This window comes from Myotis daubentonii, chromosome 3 (assembly GCF_963259705.1).
Source record: "Myotis daubentonii chromosome 3, mMyoDau2.1, whole genome shotgun sequence".
Classification (NCBI taxonomy): domain Eukaryota; kingdom Metazoa; phylum Chordata; class Mammalia; order Chiroptera; family Vespertilionidae; genus Myotis; species Myotis daubentonii.
Genome location: NC_081842.1, coordinates 61,104,925 through 61,131,966, shown reverse-complemented (window position 1 = coordinate 61,131,966; position 27,042 = coordinate 61,104,925). Strand labels below are relative to the sequence as shown.

At 35.6% G+C, this 27,042-nt stretch overlaps 1 protein-coding gene across 6 annotated transcripts in view; it reads right to left on the bottom strand.

Moving 5' to 3' along the window:
* The window catches only part of GSK3B (glycogen synthase kinase 3 beta), a 179,181-nt gene that overhangs the window by 56,602 nt on the left and 95,537 nt on the right, over nucleotides 1-27,042 (bottom strand). For all 6 annotated transcript variants that reach the window (XM_059687739.1, XM_059687736.1, XM_059687737.1 and 3 more), the window contains 3 exons: nucleotides 20,657-20,787; nucleotides 15,064-15,170; nucleotides 10,162-10,259 (listed from right to left, as the gene is read on the bottom strand). In XM_059687739.1, coding sequence (XP_059543722.1) covers nucleotides 10,162-10,259; nucleotides 15,064-15,170; nucleotides 20,657-20,787 — 336 coding nt within the window. The remainder of the gene's footprint in view (nucleotides 1-10,161; nucleotides 10,260-15,063; nucleotides 15,171-20,656; nucleotides 20,788-27,042) is intronic.

Below are 27,042 nucleotides of genomic sequence, written 5' to 3'. Positions count from 1 at the left end.
AATAAAATATATTTTAAAAAAAAAGATTATGAGGCTATAATTAAAAGTATAAAAAGAAAAAGGAAATTCCAGGCTTACTCATGCTTAAGTATATTTGCAATACCAAACATACATGTTTATTATTTTTATCTGTTAGAGATTGGTTCACATGGTTGAAATGTAAATGGTGGGAAAATACTATGAATGTGCATAAGTACTGCTACAGCAAGGCCTCAATTGCAGAAACTATTGTTGTTACTGAATTGCTTTGGGTATAAATATTGTACATATCTAACAGGGAGCCATAACTGCTTTTAGGTCTCAATTGTAAACTAAAAGCTTTATATAAAAGTAGTACAATTTTGTATAACTGTGCATCAGTGGTTCAATAAATTTAAAATTCCATATAAGGCTTGCATTATTGAAAAAAAAAAAAAAAGGCTATTATGGACTTCTGCTTCCAGTCATTGTGAAATAACTGATATTAGAATTTCCTTCCATGTGTAAACAAGTAGAAAACTGATAAAAAAAAATACTCTTTAAAGAAAAAGGAAAATATGATTCAGTAACAAGAGAAAAAAAGAAATCTGTCAACAGACACAGATCCAAAAATGACAGAGGTGACAGAATCAGAAAATAAAAACTTTGAAACAGTGATAATGAGACATATATGATAAAAAAAAGAACCAAATAGTAATTGGGCAGTTGAAAAATACTATATGTGACATGCAAACTTCACTGGAAACCTAACAACAGATAGGCACCACAGAAGAAAAAAATTAGTGAACCTAACGAAAAACGCAAGAAAAACAATCAACGCTGAAACATGGAGGTAAAAAAAGCTAGAAAAACATGTACATGTGATTGAAGTCTGAAAAGGGGGTGAGGGCTGGGGAACATACATAAAAGCAATCTGATGAAAATTCAATGTAAGGCTCAATGAATCCCAAGCAGTATAAATTTAAAAATACCACACCAAATCACACCAATAAAAGTCACCAATAAAGGGACAATATTTCCCCAAACAAAAAGAGACACATTATATACAATAAAACTGACAGGTGACTTCTCATCAGAAATAACGCAAACCAAAAGAAACTGAAGCCTTTCTAAAGAAAATCTGGAGAAGAACCAAGATGGCGGCATAGGTTAACGCCGGAGTTTGCTGCTTTGAACAACTACTTCAAAAGTGAAACTAAAAGACGGAACGGACATCACCCAGAACCACAGGAATGCTGGCTGAGTGGAAGTCCTACAACTAGGAGGAAAGAGAAACGCATACGGACACTCAGAGGAGGCGCAGTGCTGAAGTCAAATTCTGAGGTGCGGAGTGCGCGGAGCGGGCTGGCGGCGGAGGGCGTGGTTGGCATTTTCAATCGGAAGGGAGTCGCAGACTCTGAGCTCCAGATACAGGCGAGTCTTTAGGGACCCAGACTCAAAGGGAGAAGCGGGACTGTCTGGCTTCGGTCAGAGCGAGTGCAGCTTTCTCTCTGAGCTTTGCAGCGGGTGCTGGGACTCAGAGAGGCAGAGCCCCTGGGGACAGGACTGAGAGCCGCCATAACTGCTCTCTCCGGCCCACCCTGTTGATCCTATGCGACCCGCCCTGCCCAAGCCCTGCACAGAGGCATTTGCCGGATAGCCTCAGGCAAAGGCTAGATTAGCACCTCCCTAGGGGACAGAAGTTCTCCTCACTGCTGACACGGCTGATTCTCATAGCCACTTGGCCTGGAGGTCAAACCCTCCCTGGAATTAGCTACAACAATCAAGATTTATCTATAAGACTGCGAACAAAGACCACTAGGGGGTGCACCAAGGAAGCATAACAAAATGCGGAGACAAAGAAACAGGACAAAATTGTCAATGGAAGAAATAGAGTTCAGAACCACACTTTTAAGGTCTCTCAAGAACTGTTTGGAAGCTGCCGATAAACTTAATGAGATCTACACGAAAACTAATAAGACCCTCGATCTTATATTGGGGAACCAACTAGAAATTAAGCACACACGGACTGAAATAACGAATATTATACAGACGCCCGACAGCAGACCAGAGGAGCGCAAGAATCAAGTCAATGATTTGAAATGCGAGGAAGCAAAAAACATCCAACTGGAGAAGCAAAATGAAAAAAGAATCCAAAAATGCGAGGATAGTGTAAGGAGCCTCTGGGACAGCTTCAAGCGTACCAACATCAGAATTATAGGGGTGCCAGAAGATGAGAGAGAGCAAGATATTGAAAACCTATTTGAAGAAATAATGACAGAAAACTTCCCCCACCTGGTGAAAGAAATGGACTTACAGGTCCAAGAAGCGCAGAAAACCCCAAACAAAAGGAATCCAAAGAGGACCACACCAAGACACATCATAATTAAAATGCCAAGAGCAAAAGATAAAGAGAGAATCTTAAAAACAGCAAGAGAAAGAAACTCAGTTACCTACAAGGGAATACCCATACGACTGTCAGCTGATTTCTCAACAGAAACTTTGCAGGCCAGAAGGGAATGGCAAGAAATATTCAAAGTGATGAATACCAAGAACCTACAACCAAGATTACTTTATTCAGCAAAACTATCATTCAGAATTGAAGGTCAGATAAAGAGCTTCACAGATAAGGAAAAGCTAAAGGAGTTCATCACCACCAAACCAGGATTATATGAAATGCTGAAAGGTATCCTTTAAGAAGAGGAAGAGGAAGAAAAAGGTAAAGATACAAATTATGAACAACAAATATGCATCTATCAACAAGTGAATCTAAGAATCAAGTGAATAAATAATCTGATGAACAGAATGAACTGTTGATTATAATAGAATCAGGGACATAGAAAGGGAATGGACTGACTATTCTTGGGGGGGAAAGGGGTGTGGGAGATGTGGGAAGAGACTGGACAAAAATCGTGCACCTATGGATGAGGACAGTGGGTGGGGAGTGAGGGCGGAGGGTGGGGCGGGAACTGGGAGGAGGGGAGTTATGGGGGGGGGGGGAAAGGAACAAATGTAATAATCTGAACAATAAAGATTTAATTAAAAAAAAAAAGAAAAAAAAAAGAAAATCTGGAAACTAAGAAATCCTATATCCATGAAAATTTCCTTCAAAAGACATTATTAGGCAAAGAAAAGCTAAGAGAGTTTGTCACCAGGAAATTTATACTATAAGAAAATACTTCAGGATGAAAGAAAAGGATTCCAAATGAACATTCGTATCTATACAAAGGAATTCAGGCCACAAAAATGTAAATGTGGCTAAATGTGTGACATTTCCCACTTGCTTTTAAATTTCTTAGATAAAGTACTATAAAAGTAATGTAGAAGTAAAATATGACAACAGTAGCACAAAGGACAGGAAGGGAAAATAGAAATCTATTGTTGTAAGGTTCTTACTCTATATGTGAAGTGATACATTATTTGTAGACTATGACAAAGTAAAGATGCCAAGTTTCAATCCTAGAACAACCTCTAACACATACAAGGTGGTATAGATTTAATAGGCCAATAAGTGGGGGTGGGGATACTCATATCCATAAAGTGACAGTAAAAGAGGGGAAAAATGGAATAAAAAGGAAAATGTCAAGGTAGAATATTTAAACCCAACCATATTGATAATTATACTGAAAATAAATGGTGTAAATGCTCCAATTAAAAGGTAGATATTGACAAACTCAAGTAAAAAAAAGACCTAAGTATATACAGCCACAGGAAATTAACTTTAAATACAAAGACTCATAGGATGTAGAAAGACATACCATACACATACAAATAAGAAAGATGGAGTACCTACATTAATATTAATGAGAGTACACTTCAGGACAAGGGAATTAAACAAAAACAAAGAGGGACATTTCCTAACGATAAGTCATTTTAAGGTGAAACTTAAAATTATTGTGAATATCATGTGTTGTTGAGAATGTAGAACTCTCATATATTGTTGGTGGGAGTAAAAAATAGTAAAACTGCTTTGGAGAACAATTTATAAGAACAATAATTTCTTATAAAGCTAACATACACTTATATCACCAGCAATTTTAGCCATAGTTCTTTATCAAGGAGAAATATAAACATAAGTCTGCAAAAATACTGAAAACAAACATTCATGAAGCTTTACTAATAACAGCCAAAAACCAAAAATATGTCAAATGTCCATCCACAGGTGAATGGATAAACAAAGTATGGTATCCTATATAATAAAAGCCTAATATGCTAAGTGTCTGGTCATCCATTCAACAAATCAAAGCATAATATACTAATGATATGCTAAGGACATTCAACCGCTCACTAGGCGTGCACTGACCACCAGGGGGCAGACGCTCTGACTGGTAGGTTAGCTTGCTGCTGGGGTCCAGCTGATGGGGACTGAGCGAGACAGGCCGGACATGCTCTGGAGCCCCCCGCCCCCCGCACACTGGCCAACCTCCTGCATCCCTCCCCGGCCCCGATCGTGCACCAGTGGGGGTCCCTCAGGCTGGCCTGCGCCCTCTCACAATCCGGGACCCCTTGGAGGATGTCAGCTGGTTTTGGTTTGATCCCGCAGGCCAGGCTGAGGGACCCCACTGGTGCATGAATTCGTGCACCAGGCCTCTAGTATTCATATAGTAGAATACAACTCAGCATAAAATGGAATGTGATTAAAGCAACAACATGGGCCGAAACCGGTTTGGCTCAGCGGATCGAGCGTCGGCCTGCGGACTGAGGGGTCCCAGGTTCGATTCCGGTCAAGGGCATGTACCTGGGTTGCGGGCACATCCCCAGTGGGAGGTGTGCAGGAGGCAGCTGATCGATGTTTCTCTCTCATCGATGTTTCTAACTCTCTATCTCTCTCCCTCCCTCTCTGTAAAAAATCAATAAAATATATATTTAAAAAAAAAAAAAAAAAGCAACAACATGGATGAAAATCAGTAACATGATCTTGAACCAGATACAAAAGAAACACTATATGATTCCATTCATATGAAACTCTAGAATAGGAAAAACTAATCTGTAGTGACAAAAAGAAGAGCAATGGTTATCTGAGACAGAAGATGAGAGACTAACAAAATGGGGAATGAAAGAGTGATCAACTATTCTTGTGTACCTGATACTATCCTTGTAAATCCATAAGTTCTGGCACAATAGGATATTGGGTTACCTAGACTTAACATAAATATTTTTGGTGTGATGGAAATGTTTTTATTCTTGCCCAGGATGGTGGTTATATATGTTGGTCAAAACTCATTAAACTACATACTTAAAGTGGCTCCATTTTATTGCATGTAAATTACCTCTCTATGAAATTAATTTACAAAGGAAAATAGACCATTATGTAATTTGTGATGCCTTTTTTACACTAAATACAACCCTAAGTTTATCGTTCTTGTTTTAAGGCTAGCATTAAAAGTATCAGTCTATCAAACCCTAAAATCAGAATTATTTTATTTTATATATATAAGATATGTAGTCTGAGAAAGCAAAGATATGATATAAGGTGCAAAAGTATGTAAGAATGCAAAGGTAAGACATAATTGAGAGACATTTAAAACATTTTTTTCAGCCTCTTCACTCATTCACTTAGTCTAAACATTTATTGAGTTCCGACCTTCAAGGAGCTCTTGGGCAGAAAGACTTGTACATAAAACAACTACAATCAGCCAAAACCAATACAACAAAATCAGCATAGATTATGTGTGAGGTGAAAGTGCCACACTGAACTGGAGTGAGGAAGGGATTCAGGAAGGGTTCTGGAAGGAGAGCCAAGAGTTGATTTTATTTAAGGAATCTAGGAAGCAAATGAATTAGAAACACATTCTGCACAATGGTATAAAGTGGAAAACAGCATGATTTGGATAACTGTAACAGCTGAGTTGTTAATTCAGAGAATAAAGACTGGATCAATAGATGGATGGCAAACTTAAAGACTAAAAAGGATTATAAAGAACAAAGATTCTGAATGCATCATTTTTTAAAAACTTTTAAACTGTAGCTGAGTTGACTGGAGCATCATCCCATACACCAAAAGGTCTTGTTGCACTCTCACCGCCCCTTCCTCCCTCTCTAAAAAATAAAATCAATAAACATATCCTTGAATAAAGATTTAAAACAAAACAAGTTATTTCTGGATTTCCAAAAAACCAAGTTCCTTTATGACTTACAGGAAATAAAACTGCACAAATGTTTTATGTACTTTTCTGTAAGTATGATATTTCACACAATTAAATTAAAGGGAAGGGAAGATGTTAAAATCATCACACCATTGGGAAGAATATGTATTCTCAATCATCCATAATAGAATAAGACCTTTCTATTTATTGAAAAAAAGAAAAAGAAAAAGAAATAAAGCACCTATTCTTCAGTTCATTATCCTGAATCATCGTGGAGGAGAGGTGCTGAAAAACCCAATCAGAGATCAGCCTACACATCCTTTTGGGGGTGCTGTTCACCGCTTGTGATTAAATTAATTTGTTCATTTGTACCCAGTCCCGCCCACACCTGTTTTAACATTTTTTCATTCATTTCGTTACAATTTATCAAGATACTAAATAATATCAAATCGGGAATTAATGATTTATATCTTCAAGGAAAGAAAACAAATGCAAGAATCTGACAAAAGCTATGAAATAAATACAAGTATTTCTCTCACAGCCTTGTTTTTCAATAGGTCAACACCAGAGGTCGCCAAAATTCAGCAATTCAGCTGCATGAAGCTTTTAAAACTTAACCCTTAACCTAGGGTTCCTGGATGAGCTTCAGAAAGCCCAAGGATCACCTCACATCATATGCAAAATTCAGGCATGTATCATTTTCAGGAGGAGAATCCATGCTATGAATAGATTTTCAAAGTGGTCCATGATTGAAAAGCTATTAAAAGTTGCTTTTTCTAGTCAGTAATAAACACAGGAAATTTTAAATAATATAAGGATGAATTAAGCAATCAAATATTTTGTTTATATATTACACATGATATATATTACAAGTAAAAATCAGTACCACTAGGTGTAATGGTGTGTACATACACATTCTGGGGAGTGAAGAATAGAAAAAAGTTTAATATGTTGTCCTTGCAATCTGTTAATAACACAAGAGCTCTATAATATGACAGCAGAAGAAATGTCACCAGGTAACATATAATTAAACCCCAAACGCATGTTGGCAAAGATAACGTCACCGATCTATAAAAAAACTTAGGAAAACAGTATTTTATACTTATTAAACTCTGATTTAATTAGTGTCTTTGATCTCTCTGAGACTATTTGATAGTGAAAATGTTAAGCTGGAAAAGGAGAGTATAGGCACACAGGTGCTGAACAAACCATAATATAGAGATAACTGATAATCTCAAAGCGTTTGCTAAAAAATATGGTAAAAATAAGGTTGAGCTGTACTTAAAAGCAAAGATCCACCATAATAACCTTGACTATTTTAGATGAAACACAAAGATATGTCAAACTGATTTGTACTGGGGCTGGCAAAAGTAGGTTTATAGTTATTTGTATTATTATCTACTAGAGGCCCGTTGCACAAAGAGATTCGTGCAACAGGCCTTCCTTCCCCTGGCTGCCGGCACTGGTTTTCCTCTGGTACCCGGGACCCAGGCCTTTAATCCAGCCACAGTGAGGCTTGACTTCTCCAGTCTTCGCTCAGCACCCGCATATGCAAATTAACCGCCAGCTTTGTTGGGTTAATTTGCATAGTCATTCTGATTGGCTGGTGGGCGTAGCAGAGTGACACCAATTTGCATGTTTCTCTTTTATCAGTGTAGATTTATATTATAATTATAAACCTATTTTTGCCAATCCCCTGTATATTCATGACAATAAGATTTAGGGGCTGTTTCCTTTAGTTTGTGGTCACTTTTTAAAAACCCTAACATTTAAGAAATATTAATGGGTTCTGGATAATCATTTGCAATCGATTTGATGATAGTGAACACCAACTTTAATCCCAACTAAATGATACAGTCCACAAAAAGAACTCCATTATATTAAATAGCAGACTGTCTTACAAAAAAATTGTACTTAGTTATTACTATATTTTGAATTTCATCAATAAAAAGATCTGTGGAAATTTATGTTCTCTCCTTATAGCTCTCTATGATTTGCATTTTAGCCCGCAAAGCCTGACATATTTTATCTAGCCCTTTAAAGAAAAAGTTTGCCAATGCCTGCATTAGAGTATTAATCTGGATAATGGGGAATACATAGGTTTTAAGGAAACAAAAAGATTAAAATATCTGAATTTAGATTTGAGTAGAGTATGGGAATCCAGAAGGAAGGACAACTGTTGAACAAAGGTAAGAGGTAGTTATTCAAATAACGAGTGTAAATATCTTAGTGGTCTCAGGTACAAGCCATAAGAAATTACATGGACAGCAAAGAAGATTCTTGAATACACACTGATCTTTTCAACCACTCTTGCATAAACTGATATCTAACAAAATCACCTTATCAAAAGTAACATTTTTACAGAATGAAGTACAAGGATTTCAAAGTACAGTGGGGCCTTGACTTACGAGTGTCCCGACTAACGAGTCGTCTCTTGGCCGATTTTTTGCTTTGAGTTGTGAGCTAAAATTCAGCTTATGAGCCAGTTTCAGATACCCGACTGCTAGTTGGCGCAGCGAACGTCACAGTGAACAGAACGCCACAACATCAGCCCAGCATTCAATTCATTGTAATGGTGAAAATTGATTTGACATATGAGTAATTTGAGTTACGAGCTCCGTCACGGAACGAATTAAACTCATAAGTCAAGGCCCCACTGTAATTTAATTACCGTCCTGTGTAACAACTGGTAAAAGCTACCTAGGAGTTATGGCTCAATACAATAAAACTGAAACACAGAAAGTAGCCATCAGAAGCTCGAAGTATTCAAGAAAATACTGAAAAAACATCTGTTAGGAATGTAACTAAGAAGTTTCTGGCGTTGGATGGAGGACTGGACTATGACCTCTAAGGAGATTTTTCAATTTTTCACTTCCAAGAAACATTTAGAAAATCCTATATAATAAAGGCCTAATATGCTAAGAGTCCGGTTGTCCGTTCCACCAATCAAAGCATAATATGCTAATGATATGCTAAGGCTGCTCAACTGCTTGCTACGACGTGCACTGACCACCAGGGGGCAGAAAGTTGACCAGTCGCTGACATGCACTGACCACCAGGGGGCGGACGCTCAGACAGGTAGGTTAGCTTGCTGCTGGGGTCTGGCTGATCAGGACTGAGCAAGACAGGCCAGACATGCCCTAGAGCCCTCCCGTGGTCCCTCCCTGGCTGGCCAACCTCCTGCATCCCTCCCTGGCCCCAACTGTGCACTGGTGGAGGTCCCTTGGCCCAGCCTGCTCCCTCTTGCAATCCGAGACCCCTCAGGGGATGTGGAGAGCCAGTTTTGGCCTGATCCCGCAGGCCAGGCTGAGGGACCCCATGGTACACGAATTCGTACACCAGGGCGTCTAGTCAATAATAAAGTCAGTAGGAGTTGCTGCTTTTGCCAACCCGTAACCTTAGAATGAATCCATCAAGTGATCTCAATAAATACATTTTAGATTTTTTAAAAAGAGGGGTGGGAAATTCTTTAAGAGCTCAAATATTAAAAGCTTTTAAAATTACATTTACAAATTCAATTATAATCTCACCCCTACTGTTCTTAAGATAAACATTAATTCCCAAGTTATAATATTTTGAATCTGGTGTTGTTAATGAAAGTGTTGACAGACCTAATAAATAACATTATAGTAAACCTATGATCAAAATTCTGTTTTTATCTGTGTCCTCATACATGTAGATATTCAGTCTTCCACTTTATGAATATTTATATATTGAATAGATACGAGCATCTCCTATGTGTTCAGCAAAGTACCAGGAAGAGCGAGTACATGGTTAGAAAAAACAGACATGGCTTATTTTTATTCACTTTATATACATTTAGTGATCTTCTAGTTTTTAAGTACTTTAATTAACAGAGATATCCCTTCTTTGCATCAGAAATCCAAAATGGCTTTTCCAGGATCATCCAACAGAAGAATAACTCAGAGCCCAAAAGGCTGTGTTCTTACACTTCCTCTATAGCAGAACTTGCTATGTGATCTTGAATCACCTTCTCCATTTTTTTAAGTCTTCCATGGGTGTGTGTGTGTGTGTGTGTGTGTGTGTGTGTGTGTGATGCATTCTTAGAATACAGTAGCCAAATTCCATCCAATTCAAAATTCCAATTCAACCTCACCTTGATTATTTCCACCAATTGATCCACACCACTGTCCCCTGGAAATATTGGTTGTCCTAGCAACAGTTCAGCCAGCACACAGCCTGCAGACCATACGTCTGAAGAGAAAAACAAAACAAAGGCTTATTAATACCGTGTAGCTTAAGTTGAGTTGAAAAATATTTGTATAAATTATTTAATTTTACTTTGATCACAGAAAAAATCACAAGCAAAAGACTGTACAATCTAGAACAAAGGAAAAAAGTCATCAAATTATTCTTAATGCATTTTAAAAATTAAGTGTTAAACTTACTAAAGGGGAAATCAAGACCAATCATAATATTCCCCCTAACGGTAAAGTCTATTTATTATCAAATATCAGGTGTCAAGGTCTTCCACAACCAAGACAGGTAATTACAGTACCAAAACATAGGGCAAAACTAGCTACTTATCATACTTAAAAATAAGGCAAGTGACACAATCTCTGCATATTAGCACGTGCTTACGGAGTAGCAACAACCTAGAGTTCAAGATCCTGTTCAGAGAGTTTTAAGTCAATGCAAGTTCTGAGAAAAAAAATTTAGGACTATTTTGACTTTTATGTTGTAATATTGATAGAAAAAAACCTCCTTAAACATATTACCATTTTAAAATGTAAAAATAGAAGAATATACTTTATTTCAGAAATAACAAAATAATTCATTTTTTTAATATATTTTCTTGATTTTTTACAGAGAGGAAAGGAGAGGAATAGAGTTGGAAACATTGATGAGAGAGAAACATCGACCAGCTGCCTCCTGTACACCCCCCACTGGGGATGTGCCCGCAACCAAGGTACATGCCCTTGACCGGAATCGAACCTGGGACCCTTCAGTCCACAGGCTGACCCTCTATCCACTGAGCCAAACCAGTTATGGCACAAAATAATTCATTTTTAGGTCAAAGTAGAAACCTTAATCCCTGAGGGAAAAAACTGTTAAAAATGTAATTAATAAATTAAAACATAATTTAAAGCATACATCTGGCTTACCCCAAAGGGTCCTGGTTTAAATCTATTGCCCTGGAATAATTACTAACAGCATATACTTCCTTTTAAAAGTATTACCAAATGGGAAGATAAATTATATGGTCACTCTACGTAAAACCCACCATTAAGTCTTCCTTCAAGGTTAAGCTAATTTTCAGTTTCTGGATGCCTGAGATTGCTGGGTTTTGTATAAACCAACAATCAAGTGCTTTAGACAGATGAACATAATCATTGCTGGGCTTTCCCATCTACCAGCAGGGAGGAAGAACAGTAAAATGGCACAGGACAACAAATAATTTAAGAGGTCTGATGTGGTAAGATGCACTATGAAGAGAGAATTGATAAAATTCATTTAAGAAATTCAAGTTGATTTTGTCCAGTTTCAAGTAATGACAACAAAGATACCTATTTTGCAACCATAGACCAAAACCAGCCCTCCTTGATATATTAGGTAATTGTTAAATAAAGCAAATATGAAGATCTGCTAGGAAATGTTTACTTTACTCAAAGCCTATAGTAATACTAACTCTTAAAATCAAGTGGGAAAATGTATCTCTTCATTAATGTAAATGATTTATTTTGATCTAGGTTTAAAAATATCCCTTTCCCTTGCTAATTAGATGAAAGGTAATATGCATTAACTTCTTTCTTCTGTAATACAGAATTCACCTCAGAAGACAAGTCTAGAAAAATTGCAGGGAAATAATTACACTTTCATAAAACAAAAATGGGAAACACTTTCTTAGGCATGATTCAAGGTATAAATATGGGAGACAAGGAGTAAAACATTAAGGAATACTATTGCTAAAAAAAAAAATAAGGAATACTATTGCTTAGTGGTTGTCACAGAAGATTAAATCAAAACATTCAGATGGCAATTATACTAGTGGTCTTCAATACATGTTAACTCAGGCAAATTACTAAAATCAAGATATTTATCATTCACTTTCTGGCAGACACCAAAATCTCTTCTGCTCTTATTACTTCAGAGGACAAATGGATGACATTCTCCAAAAGAATAAAACAGAACTAAACAAAAGGCACAAAAAAGTAAAGTGCTTTGGCACTGAATTTTCTGGTTATTTGGAGTTTAAGCCAAAACAGTATTCTGTTTCATACTTTAATTGATGGTAAAGGCAATCTTTCAAGGGTATCTAGTTCTACAAACTTACTTCACAGATAAGGAAGTAAGTCCACGATTTGTTCAAGATAAAGCTACTGAATAGCAGAAGTAGGCCTGGATCCCAATTCCAATGTCACTATCATCACAGAATACCTATTTCTTCACAGGTCTGTAAGCCTATTCCTTATCTTAAAGCAGCCATTTGTTTTCATTCTACCATTTCTTAGTAAGACAATATAATCAGAGCTATCAATCTTAGCTCTAGTTACATCCAAATGACAATAAACTAGTCAGAACCAGCTACTCTTTCACTTTAAACATCGTTTAAAATATTTCTAGAATGTACTTGTATTAGTACACTTCTAAATAATTTTGTTTTTGTCTGTTTACAAATATTCTAGTGTGTTAAGAGGCAAGTGGCCTAAGTATAAAAAGGGAGTCCAAATATAGGCTTGTTAGGGTTTAAAAGGCCTCAGGCTTAAGTCGGTGGCATAATGGTGAGTCCCAAGCCTAGAAAGTCAGAAGTTAGAATCTGGCTTTAGCCATGCAAAGGAGGCTACTGGAAAACAGGTACTCCAAACATCCAGAGAATTGGTTTCGAATAGAGAAAACAGACTACACTGTTCTTTTTTTGTCTGAGAAGATTCCAAAGAACTTCTGGGCACATGGACACTTATAGAAGTAATGCACTTAAGAGGGTCAAATGTTTATATAAACATGCCTTAATGTGTCAGAAGATGTAGTCATAACTTTCTGAAAAAAGCAAATTGCATTTACCTAGGCACAACTCATCCCAATACCTGGTATGCAGATGATTGGTGTATACTTGAATAAAATACAAAGCAGCTGGAAAATACAATGACATCTCCAAAAATAAAGTGCTGAAATTTGGTCTCTGGGAGAGTCAAGTTAGCAAATACCACAAAAAGAATAGTACCTTACACTTCTATAGTCCTTTCACTAATGTTTTATTAAATCCTCATAGCCACTCAAAAAGGTATGCAGAAATGTTAGTAATCTCCACTTTATAGCTTAGCTAAGTAGTAATAAATCTGGGACTGAAATCTAGTTCTACTAAACCAAAATATCCTTATGTGCTCCTTAACATGTCATATAACATAGCCGTGATGAAACTTTTGAGTATTACATATCACACAAAAACACAATTATACTCTCTATCCTTCAGTGTCACAGGTCTCAAGTATGGTCTATTGAGCCCAGCTGCCCCCCGCCTCCCCCCCTCCCCCCCAACCTTTTCACTGTTCCTGCAGGGCAAAGCTACTTTCAAAAGAATACTAAGATGCTATCTGCATTCTTCACTGTGTTCATATTTGCACTGGTCGTGTGAAAGAAATGGTGGGTAAAACTGCTGCTCCCTTGGCATTTTGCCTTTTGACATTATAAAATTGGTGGTGTATTTCTGTTTAGTGGTCTTTGTTCATATCCGAGAATTTCTACTTGTATCAAAAGACAAAACTTGTCCAAGTTCTAGGTTTTTCCTAGATTTCTGTTACTGAAGTTTGGGTTTTATTGTTTGTTTGCTTGGTACTTGTAAGCTTTTGTTTCTGTTTTTGACTAAGGAATTTTCTTCTGAAATAATATATAACAATAAAATAACTTTGACTTCCACTTGCACATAGCCTAAGGTTGCATCTTCTTCCTTAGCTTCCTATTCATGTCCACATGATCATACTCTCCATGCTCACTCCTACTAATGGGCAAAAATAAGATAGAAGAGAAGGTTAGTAAAGATTGGAGGAAACTATCTCTATTCAATTCCTTCTGTCACTAAAAATCTTTCATGAAAACTTCTACAGACTAAGTGGGTTTAGCCCAGGGGTGGGCAAACTTTTTGACTCGACGGCCACAATGGGTTCTTAAACTGGACCGGAGGGCCGGAACAAAAGCATGGATGGAGTGTTTGTGTGAACTAATATAAATTCAAAGTAAACATCATTACATAAAAGGGTACGGTCTTTTTTTTTTTTTTTTAGTTTTATTCATTTCAAACAGGCGTGGGCCGTAGTTTGCCCACGGCTGGTTTAGCCAAACTACTAAAGAAAAAGAGCCCTAGCTGGGTTGGCTCAATAGATAGAGCATTGGCCTGCAGACTTAAGAGTCCCAGGTTCGATTCCGGTCAAGGGCACATGCCCAGGTTGCAGGCTTGATTCCTAGTAGGGGACATGCAGGAGCAGTCAATCAATGATTTTCTCTTCTCTCATCATTGATGATTCTCTCTCCCCCTTTCCCTTCCTCTCTGAAATCAATAAAAATGTATTTTTAAAAAAGGTCAGAGTTATTTTATAAATATCTAAATTAAAATTAAAGAGCTAATTGAGACAGCTCAATTAGTAGGATATCAACAATATGGTCATTCCATTACTTTCATGATAAACAATGAATGCAAATTCTCCAACTGTTGATCAGAAGTATTTCAGGGGAATTTAAAAGAAACAAAAAGGAAAGAAAATGTATACTTAGGATTTATTTGAAAGTTTAAGTTAAAAACAGAGGTAATCTTAAAGAAATCATGCAATCATAAATAACTTTATTACTTATTTGAAAAATCCATGAAACCTAAAAGTAAATAATAAATGTATTTAAAATTTTAACTACTATACACATTTTTGCATACCAACCGTTAAGAAAAAACACATTTTAGGGTATAACCATCTTTATATTTAAGTGAAAGTATAGATTACTAATACTAAATTACTGAAAACAAGATTCAATTAATAGTTACAAGCCATTTATATTCAGATTCGGTACTTACCTATACTAGAGGTATAATCAGTGGCTCCAAAGATCAACTCTGGTGCCCTATAGTACCGAGAACAGATATACGAAACATTGGGTTCTCCTCGGACCAGCTGCTTTGCACTAACAAAAATAAAAAGCAGGAAAATTAAAAACAATCTAAACCTTAAAACTGCTATCAGGCACAAAACTAAATGTTTATCTAAGATTCATGTAATTCCAATCATGTCATGCATGAAAAAGAAAATATGAACCATAACTATTTCAGACAAAAGAAAAATAATTTTAGCAATATATTAATTTAAAAAATAATAGTAATTTTTAAAGACTACATTTGTCAACTGTCACCTAAGGAAAAAGAGATAAAAAGTCACAGAAGGATAAATGCTTAATTTCTTCTGATCCTCTGGTTCCCTAAATTCCACCCCTGAAATACAAAGGAAGAGTTGAAAAGTAAGAAGTATCCATCCCCACCAAAAAGCATAGTAATGGATTATAAAATATAAGAATGAATACTTTTTACCCAATGTCTTTTTAAGGGTAAGAAATTTGCTACTCTTTTATAATTTGATTTCAGAGTGGAGTGAATATCCTGAGATTTACAGACCCAATCTATTTTTCCACCATCTTAGTCAATTTATTAACTGTCTAAACATTCAATACCCATTAAAAAAGACAGGCTCACTTCTTAAGAGCAGAGATTATTCACAGCCTATGCATTATAACTCTGCTGTCCTGAGTTTACATGTCATCTTAATCCAACTTTCCTTCCAAAACTTTGTGGCATGTATTTTAAACATTACAATAAATTAAAATCAGTTTCTTTTGAGATGTCTCGCCAGATTAACTTGAAGACACAGAAATAAATTGCTGTAGAAGCTAACTATTTTGACATGCAATAATAACAAAGATAAATACAGGAAATGAATACGAACAAAATAAAAAGTGAGTAACAAGAAAGGTAAGAAAAATTTGAGGCAAAGGTACAGAGTAGAGACGAAAGTGGTCACAAGGGTTTCAAAGTTTGAGCTTCCTTTTCTTTCATTTATTTGTGATTCATGATTACTTTGACCTTAACCTATTCTTCCTACATCACAAGTTTTGAAGGTCAGAGACAGTTTATTTTTTGACATTCTCCACAAGTAACTGACCCAAAGCAACCATTTTATAATAAATATTATAATCCCTGTTTTTAGGCTGCATAAAAATTGTGCCACTTTTCAGCACTAACTGATAAGACCTTTTTACTTTATAATTTCTTTAATTAACAAGACAGATTCTAAGTTTATAGTCAGAAATTTACTATTAGATAAAGAAGTTAAGATTGGAAACTCCACAGCCTCTAGATTTCTTCACTACTTGATGGAGTTACCTTCTTTCTCTTCAGGTAACGCTGGCTGTAACTTCCTGCCCTTTAAGGATTGAGCATTCAATATAGTGGTCACATATAGTCCTAAGAAAGCCCAACTAGCCCTTCACCTACTTCCAGGCCCTACTTCACCTAGTAAAGATTTACTAACAAGAGTCATACTGTTTTGTTCAAGTCATCATCAACCTGGAACTAAGGATCTAAACTATATCCTAAAGTCTACTTGCCCAAACCAACTGTTAAAAACAAAAAAGCCAGCTTTGTTATCAGATCTATTGAAAATGAGCTATTACCATTTAAGTGAAATCCCTATTTTAAATACATCAGAACAAAGTGATTTCTATGTGCCAACGGAATGAACAACAGCAAAAGTGTTGACACTATGGTGAAAAGAGGACCTCTATTAAACTTGATGTCTCTTAGTCTTTTTACAGTCCATACTAATTAGTCACTCTCAGGGGGTAAGATACCACATAAAAATAAAACTCATATGATTTGGGCAGTTTGTCCTACAGATAATAGTAGTGCTTTAAAACATTAAATGAGTTCTGATTTAATATCCTTCACCCTTTCCTGAAGTTAAAGGGACAGAGTTATACCTGCAAAATGAATTGGGTCCCATAATAGGTGTCTGAAATTAGGAAACTGTAAAAAAAGGAATGGTCGCCGAAACCGGTTTGGCTCAGTGGATAGAGCGTCGGCCTGCGGACTGAAAGGTCCCAGGTTCGATTCCGGTCAAGGGCATGTACCTGGGTTACGGGCACATCCCCGATGGGGGATGTGCAGGAGGCGGCTGATCGATGTTTCTCTCTCATCGATGTTTCTGACTCTCTCTCTCCCTTCCTCTCTGTAAAAAACCAATAAAAATTATGTTTAAAAAAAAAAAAAAAGGAATGGTCTGGAAGAGAACACCTTTGTGAGACTAAGAAGGATTAACTCACAGCAGAGAAGATGTATTTGTTATGACTCTCTGAAGAGATAGCTTGTGGAAAATACATCCTATATTAAAACTAAACTTTAAACTATTGGTTGATATAAAGAGGTAGGAATATAGGTATTAGTGGGTCAATATCTATAAAGAGCTGAGTTAAAAAGTAAACTGTGTGAGATGAAAAATTAGAGAGATTCCCAGTTCTGTGGAGATGTTTTAGGGATGGGGAGAAATGCATTGCTCGAGGTGATTACACTAGAGAGGAGGTAATAGGTTAACTGGCCGAGTTTCATGGGAATATAGGGTTGGTTTCATGTTGGCAGGGTATAATCAGAGGCACAAGATGCTGACTATTATGGAGAAAGAAAGGATGAAGTCTTATTACACAGTATATAAGACCAAGGGATGAATTTAAGAAAAGATAAAGTGCACTGAAATTTGCAGAAAAGAAGGAAGAATAACAGACTAAATTACAGAGGAAAAGGAAGAAAATACAGCTACTGGAACTTCTACTTCACCTTTAAATTGAGGTTAACTCTGAAGTTAAAAAGATATACAGTAATACATAATAACTTCTTAAAAATTAGTTAGTTAATTTAAAAAGGGAGTATAATATGTGTGTGTGTGTGTGTGTATATATATATATATATATATTTTATTGCTTAAAATATTACAAATAGTACATTTTTCTCCTTCCCCTCCCCACCCCCGACCTTCCCCCAGCCTCTCCTACCCCCCAGTGTCTTGTGTCCATTGGTTATGCTTATATGCATGCATACAAGTCCTTTGGTTGATCTCTTACCCCCCACCCGGACCCTCCCCAGCCTTCCTGCTGTAGTTTGACAGTCTGTTTAATGCTGCTCTGCCTCTGTATCTATTTTTGTTAATCAGTTTATAATGGTCTTTATTATCTATAAATTAGTGAGATCATGTGGTATTTTTCTTTCAATGACTGGCTTATTTCACTTAGCATAATGCTCTCCAGTTCCATCCATGCTGTTGCAAATGTTAAGAATTCCTTCTTTTTTACAGCAGCATAGTATTCCAGTGTGTGTATGTACAACAGTTTTCTAATCCATTCATCCGTTGATGGGCACTTAGGCTGTTTCCAAATCTTAGCTATGGTAAATTATGCTGCTATGAACATAGGGATGCATATATCCTTTCTGATTGGTGTTTCTGGTTTGGGATATGTTCCTAGCAGTGGGATCACTGGGTCAAATGGGAGTTCCATTTTTAACTTTTTGAGGAAACTCCATACTGTTCTCCACTGTGGCTGCACCAGTCCGCATTCCCACCAGCAGTGCACGAGTGTTCCCTTTTCTCCGCATCCTCACCAGCACTTGTCCTTTGTTGATTTGTTGATGATAGCCACTCTTGACAGGTGTGAGGTAGTACCTCATTGTTGTTTTGATTTGCATCTCTTGGATGATTAGTGACTTTGAGCACATTTTCATATGTCTCTTGGCTTTCTGAATGTCCTCTTTTGAAAGGTGTCTATTTAGGTCCCTTGCCCATTTTTTGATTGGATTGTTTATCTTCCTTTTGTTAAGTTGTATGAGTTCCCTATAAGTGTTGGAGATTAAACCCTTATCAGTGATAACATTGGCAAATATGTTCTCCCATGCAGTGGGCTTTCTTGTTTTGTTGATGGTTTCTTTTGCTGTGCAGAAGCTTTTTATTTTGATGTAGTCCCATTTGTTTATTTTCTCTTTAGTTTCCAATGCCCTAGGAGATGTATCGGTGAAGAAATTGCTTCGGCATATGTCTGAGATTTTGTTGCCTTTGGATTCCTCTAGTATTTTTATGGTTTCCCGTCTTACATTTAAGTCCTTTATCCATTTTGAGTTTATTTTTGTGTAAGTTGGTGGTCGTTTCATTTTTTTGCATGTATCTGTCCAATTTTTCCAACAACATTTATTGAAGAGACTATCTTGACTCCATTGTATGTTCTTGCCTACTTTGTCAAATATTAATTAAGCATATTGGTTCAGGTCGATTTCTGGGTTCTCTATTCTATTCCATTGATCTATATGTCTGTTCTTGTGCCAGTACCAGGCAGTTTTGAGAACAGTGGCTTTGTAATACAGCTTGATATCTGGTATTGAGATCCCACCTACTTTGTTCTTCTTTCTCAGGATCACTGCAGCTATTCGGGGTCTTTTTTTATTCCAGATGAATTTTTGGAGTGTTCGTTCTAGGTCTGTGAAATATGTTGTTGGTATTTTAATGGGAAGTGCGTTGAATTTATACATTGCTTTGGGTAGTATGGACATTTTAATGATGTTGATTCTACCAATCCATGAACATGGTATGTTCTTCCATCTGTTTATGTCTTCCTCTATCACTTTTTTCAACGTCCTGTAGTTTTCTGAGTAGAGGTCTTTTACCTCTTTAGTTAAGTTTATTCCTAGTTATCTTAATTTTTTGGTATGATGGTAAATGGGATTGATTTTTTTTAGTCTCTCTTTCTGTAAGTTCATTATTGGTGTACAGAAATGCCATAGATTTCTTGGGGTTAATTTTGTATCCTGCTACATTGCCAAATTCAGTATTTAATTTATTTAATACATTGCCAAATTCATGTATTAAGTCTAATAGTTTTTTGATGGAGTCTTTAGGGTTTTTTATGTACAATATCATGTCATCTGCGAATAAGGACAGTTTTATTTCTATATATATATATTCTTGACCTTGCTTTTTAAAAAATCCTCACCCAAGGATATGTTTATTGATGAGAGAGAGAGAGAGAGAGAGAGAGAGAGAGAGAGAGAGAGAGAGAAACATCAATCAGTTGCCTTCTATACATGGCCTGACTTGTATCAAACCCGCAAGCTAGGCAGATGCCCTGACCAGGAATAGAATCCACCACCTTTCGTGTATGGGATGATGCTCCAACCAACTGAGTCACACTGGCCAAGGCTTGCCCTTGCTTTTTAAGTTTAGAATTTCTCAGAGATCATTCCTTTTCAATTTATAAGGAGCTACCTCATGCCATTATTTATCTGGTCATTTTCTTACTGACAGACACTGATAAACAATGCTGTGACAAAAATCCCTGTACATACACTATTTTGTATTTCTAAGGGAATAATTCTTAAGAATTAAATTGCTAGATGATAATATCCATTTATAATTCTGATAGAATTTACCCAAACTACCTGAAGCTACACTAGTCTATAGTCCCTGAATAAGCATTACAGTATTTTTAGACTGACATTATAAAAGAAATATATTTTTTAAAAGCATATGGAGTGTAAAGGTGAGGTGGGAAAGGAGGGAAGGGAGAAGAAAAGAGAGCTAGCTTACCTTCCAAAGTCACAGAGTTTTAATACAGCTGTATCAGGGTCCAACAAGAGGTTCTGTGGTTTAATATCCCGATGGCAGATTCCAAAGGAATGAATATAGGCTAAACTTCGAAACAGCTGATACATATACAACTGGAAAAAATAGCAAAAATTAATTGAATAGTTTCTCTCCCAAACAATCAGAATCCTTAAGCGAGTAAATAAAGTAACAGATAAGGTGAAATGCTGGGGATTATTAGTACTCAATCTTCCTTTAACAAGTTTCATGTCATTTCTATGTTCATTAGCTAATTAAAGTTTCATTAACCATATAATATATTTACACCATCCTCTACTAACTTAAAAAGAAAATTTTACAATGTGCCTTATAATTTTTTATTTTACTAAGATTTCAAAACAAATCCAAGATGTGTTTTTTTCAAATGGATAAAAAGCTCAGGGGGATATTTCAAATCATGTGACTAATAAGAAAGTTTAGACCAAAAGCCAAGTCTTCAGTTTTTAAGTTCATCATTCTTTAAAAGTATTTGCAGTTTCATCTTCAGAATAATAATTTTCTGAGATGTCAGTCCCAGAGGTTATCGATGCAGAGGACTGGAAAAATTCACATGTGAACTGAGAAAATCTATAATCAATGATCTATCAAGATATCAGTGACCCCATTTAATAGCATCACTATGCTTCCTATTAATATCCTTAAAAAATAAGTAGACTTTAAAATGCCCTTTAAAAACAGATCCTAGCTGACAACTGACATAATTTAAAAGAGTATTTGTTCCAATTTTACTTGGGGGAAAAAAGCACCAAGAAACTGATCTGCATGGAAGAAAGAGTCAGACTCCTGACTGAGGAAGAGAGGGACTTTATAAAGAAGGCGAGTACAGCTGACTCTTGAGCAACGTGGGTTTGAACTGCATGGGTCCACTTATATATGGATTTTGTTCAACAAATATATTAAATAATTTTGGGGGGAGATTTCCTTACTACTGTGAAGCAATCACATCTATAACATGAGGTTACCATAAAGTTATCATATTGTTGCTTCTTTATTTTCAATGCATGTATTGTTATAACTGTAAATAAATTAAACTTTTTCATATTATCTTTTCAATATTTATGCTTAGTGTTAGTAATACATATAATATCTATAATGTTTTGGATCATACAAGAAAATAATGTTATAGGTACTGAAAGACAATTTATCAGATGATAAATCTTAAATAAACAGATGATGCAAACTTAAGAGTATCAATAAATGCAGTGTAGTACTGTAAATATATTTGCATTTGATTTCCTTACTAACTTTTTTTTCTAGATTACCTTATTGTAAGAATATAGTATATTATACATATAACATTCAAAATATGTATTAATCAACTACATTATTAGTAAGGCTTCTAGTCAATAGTAGGCTATTAGTTAAGTTTTGGGGGAGTCAAAAGATAGAGGTGGATTTTTGACTGGAAGTGGAAGTAGGGGAGAGTGTCAGCACCCTTAACCCCTGCATTAAAGGGTCAAGTGTATCTTAAACCTCCTGTTTATCCTAAGGTCCATGTTCTGGTTCACTTTAAATTTTTCTGGCTACACCTTAGAAAGACTTTTTGAAATGATTCAACACAAAGATACCAGTGACTTGATAAAAAACAACAAAAACGATAATTAAAGTTCAGATAGAGCATTGTCACAAGGCACCATATTTAGAGGCTATTGTTAAGACATTAATTCAAGTTAACATGACACCTGCTTTCTTTCCAACAGGCCATGATGAAAACTGCGGACAGGTAATTTCAGTGCATCCTTAACATTATACTGAACTACAGCTGGAAAAGTTTCATGCTTCTTTAAAATGAAGCATAATGTAAAAATGTATAGATAAGATCTTCAATTAGGTCAACATTTTGTCACCAAAGTTAGAATTAAGGAATTTAGATATTTATATAACTTTTAAAAAAAAATCCTCACGCAAGGACATGTTTCCCACTGAAATTTAGCGAAAGAAGAAGCGAGAGGGAGGGAAGGAGAGAGGGAGAAACTGGAGGACATCGATGTGAGAGAGAAACATCGATAGGCTGCATCCCTTATGCACCCCAACTGGGGATTGGACCCGCAACCTGGTATGTGTCCTGACAAGGAATTGAACTTGCAACCTTTCAGTGCTCAGGACATTGCTCCAACCAACTGAGTAACACCAGCCAGGTCGTTCATGTAACTTTTTAAAAGCTTCATAATTCTAATATTGTATCATTGTTCACAGCATCAACCTCCAAGTCCTAAAGCTTACTTTCAGAATTTTAAGAGTTTAATTCACTGCCACTACAAAAAAAAAAGTCCCCATGAGATACTGAGTTCATAGACATTAATTTACTAAAGACAATGATGTCTAGGTCAGCAAGAATCAACAGGGGGGAAAAAAATGTTTTCTTTGTTAAATTTGCTTAAGAGTTTAAATAAGGTTAAAGTATCTTTTTACTATATTCATTCATCTCCCATTCTCTTCACTTTATCTTTTGAAAAGTCAATATAAAGAATGACTTTTTATTTGACTCTGTAAAAGTGTTTTTATAGGATAACTGAGAGGCTTACTACACTAGAAAGCAATAACAAGATAAACAACTGGTCATTATTCTAAGAACTTTACATGTATTATTTCATTTAACCCTTATGTAATAAGTACAACTATTATTTCTATTTTATATATAAAGTAACTTAGACACATAGGTTAAGCGATTTGTCCAGTATCATATACTTAATATTCTGCAGTGTCTTGGGTAAATATGCCTCTTTTTATTACTATTTCTTTATTTGCCTTATTCTTATTCTATTAACTAAAAGTACAAAAACATAATTATTAAATAGCTTGATCACTAAGTTAAAAAGACTAGAATGATAAACTCTTAGAAACTCAGATTATCTAGTACATTTTGAAATTTGAGATTTAACAACTGTAAAATCAAGTGTGTTTCACCATTTGTTTATTTAATTATGTAATCACTCTGTGATATACACATTTGTCCTAAATTTTACAAGAGATCATTGAGGCCCATTAGCAGGTTGAATACAATCTGAACCCAGTTGCAAAATTATTAAATCTAACTTCAAGTCCAATGTCTTCTCGCCTCTGTGCTACTAAACCTGTTTAAAACTCATAGAATAACAATTTTATTCATGATTCATAAAAATGCATCCAGCTCTTGTGTACCCAGACCCTATCCTTAAACATGTATTTCTTAACTTAAAAAATTTCAAGATCAATGATTTGCCAGGCATCTGTTTTAGAATTGTGTTTAAACACTCAATTATGAAAGCTATTAATCAGAAAAGCAAAGGTGTTATCTAACGATCAACAACTATAAAGTGACCAGTACTATAAAAGGGGTGAAGAAAGAGGTCTGAAGCAATAAACTCATAAAACATACTCAACTCCCTCAGAAAACATGAAAGTTAAAGAGTCACAAAAAACTACAATTGCCATTTTGGTAACATGTTTGCCAAGTAAGTTCTTATTAAATGGTGAGGTCTGTGAAGGCAAAAGTTACTTAAGGAAAAAACAGTATGTCCATTAACAAGTGACCAGCTAAATAAATTAGGATACAGCCATGCAACAGACTAAAATAAACAGCTGTAAAAAAAAAAAAAAAAAAAAAAAGGCAAAATAGCTCTATCTATCTATCTCCAGAATACATTTTTATTTATTTTTTTACATTTTTAATTTTAAAAGGTAGAAGAATGTATACATTATGTAACCATTTACATAAAAAGGAGATGGAGTGATAAAACAATTATGTACATTTATTTACTTAAAAATTTCGAATATTCAGTTCTGGGAGGGGTGAGGAATAGGGTAGAGGAAATGGATAATAACAGCTAAACTTCTTAAACTGCATATATTTTGTTTTATAGATTTTACTTTGGAACTAGGTATTTTCTATTTTGATGGAAAATTAACTTCAAAAAAGCTTAAAACACAATCTATAATAAAAGTAAAATTAAACAAAGCTTAGCAGGACATAATCACAGACAGAAACTATTCACTGTTTATTTAAAATAGAGAAATTTGACTGTTCATCTAATGCAGTGGTTCTCAACCTTCTGGCCCTTTAAATACAGTTCCTCATGTTATGACCCAACCATAAAATTATTTTCGTTGCTACTTCATAACTGTAATGTTGCTACTGTTATGAATTGTAATGTAAATATCTGATATGCAGGATGGTCTTAGGTGACCTCTGTGAAAGGGTCGTTTGACTGCCAAAGGGGTCGCGACCCACAGGTTGAGAACCGCTGATCTAATGGAATGTACCATGGGAATAAAAAAGAGCTGCAAAAAGATCTTAAATTATTTTCAGCTGGTATTGGTAGTGCTGGTATTGCTATCCTAAGACTACTGTATGTATAGTATGGGACAGAACAAGTAAGTAATTATACTGTCATTAAAAAATGGAATTTTTAGTGTAAAGAAAAGGAAATAGAGATGGATGATTGTTAAGTCCCTCAAAATTTAATTAGAAAGATAGCCCAGCTGGTGTGACTCAGTTATTGAGCATCAACCTATGGACCAGGAGGTCAGGGTTCAATTCCTGGTCAGGACACCATGCCCAGGTTGCGGCTCCATCCCCAGTAGGGGGCGTGGAGGAGGCAGTTGATCAAATGATCCTTTCTCTTCATTGATGTTTTATCTCCCTTTCCTTTCCTCTCTGAAATCAATAAAAATATATTTAAAAAAGAAAGAAATATCAATATGAACTCAGAGTGTATTTATCATTGGGGTGAATAAAAAGATGCAATTTATCTTTGAAAACAATCATCCACATATTTCCTAGCTCTGTCCACTAAAAAGACTTAAAAACAATAACCAACTCTATGGTAAGTAGCACCCCCAATATCGAGACCAGCCGTGGGCAAACTATGGCCCGCGGGCCGGATCTGGCCCATTTGAAATGAATAAAACTATTGAAAAAAAAAGACCGTACCCTTTTATGTAATGATGTTTACTTTGAATTTATATTAGTTCACACAAACACTCCATCCATGCTTTTGTTCCGGCCCTCCGGTCCAGTTTAAGAACCCATTGTGGCCCTCGAGTCAAAAAGTTTGCCCACCCCTGGTCTAGACTGTGATCTCTGAATACCATTTCCCACTAAAAGAGTAAGTTCCCCTGAAGAAAAGGCTCATTCCAACTCTGCAGAAGAAATGTATAAGATGAACCTAGAGTACTGTCATGATAGAAAGCAATGAAGCTATCAAAGATTACTAAGACTTGTCTAAGAAGCTTTAAAACAAACACAACAACAACAAATTACTCCTTGGTCACCTTTGGAGGGTGCTATGGAACCAATAAATTATTATAAATTTTGATAAAGGTAAATAATCAAATACATAGCCTGTCATATATAAACTGTACCTCAGGGTAATGAAACAGCTGACATGGAAAGTTTCTATTTATGAAACTATTCTAGCTTATAAATTAAGAAGGAATAACATTAAAATATCATTTTATGACCACTAATGAATTAATGGATTTAGGCAATTATCATCAATGGCTATAAGCATCACAAAAAGAAAGATATTATGTTCTTCCTTAGGAAAGCACCCAAACCTATATATGAAATACTCTTGATTCCTACAAAAAAAATTATCCAATATCAAATTTACAGGAAATACAGAGAAAAGTAATATACTACATTGTACTGCAATAATCCAAACACAAAATCCAGACCAAAAAACTAGGTCAAATGATCCAGTTTCTTTAATAACAAAGTTGAGAGAGACTGAGAGAGAGAGAAAGAAAATGGGGGGGAGAGAGAGAGAATGAGAGGGAGAGAGAGAATGAGGGGGAAGGGAAAAGGGGAGAGGGAGAGATTAAAAGAAACATTAAGAAGCACATACGCCAAGGTTGCAATTAATAAGTAGAACAACAAATTGATCTCTCTCTCTCAAATCAATTAAAAAAAAAGAAAAAAGAAGCAGCAGCACATCTGCCAGTTGCAATATAGGGACCTTACTTGGATCCCAATTCTAACAAATAAATTTTTAAAATATATATAAGACATATTGGAAATATAAATAACTGGCTATTTAATCAGAATTATGCTGGATAAATTCCTAGCCACTCTGTCATGAGTTCTATAAAATAAAAAAGGTAACATTGGTATTAGGTACCAAAAATAAAATAACACCTTGAAAGAGTCTATGCATATTTAAAATTATCAAAAGTTGAAACTTCAGCTACAGACACAATGTATATGTAAGTGGCAATAAAACATTGAATCTGATCGTACTTATAACTATATTTTATAATTTTATGGTATGATTGCTCTTATTTCAGTCTGTGGTACAATAAGTATATCAGAAATTAAATAAAAAGGTGCTATGCCTAGCAAAATTAAG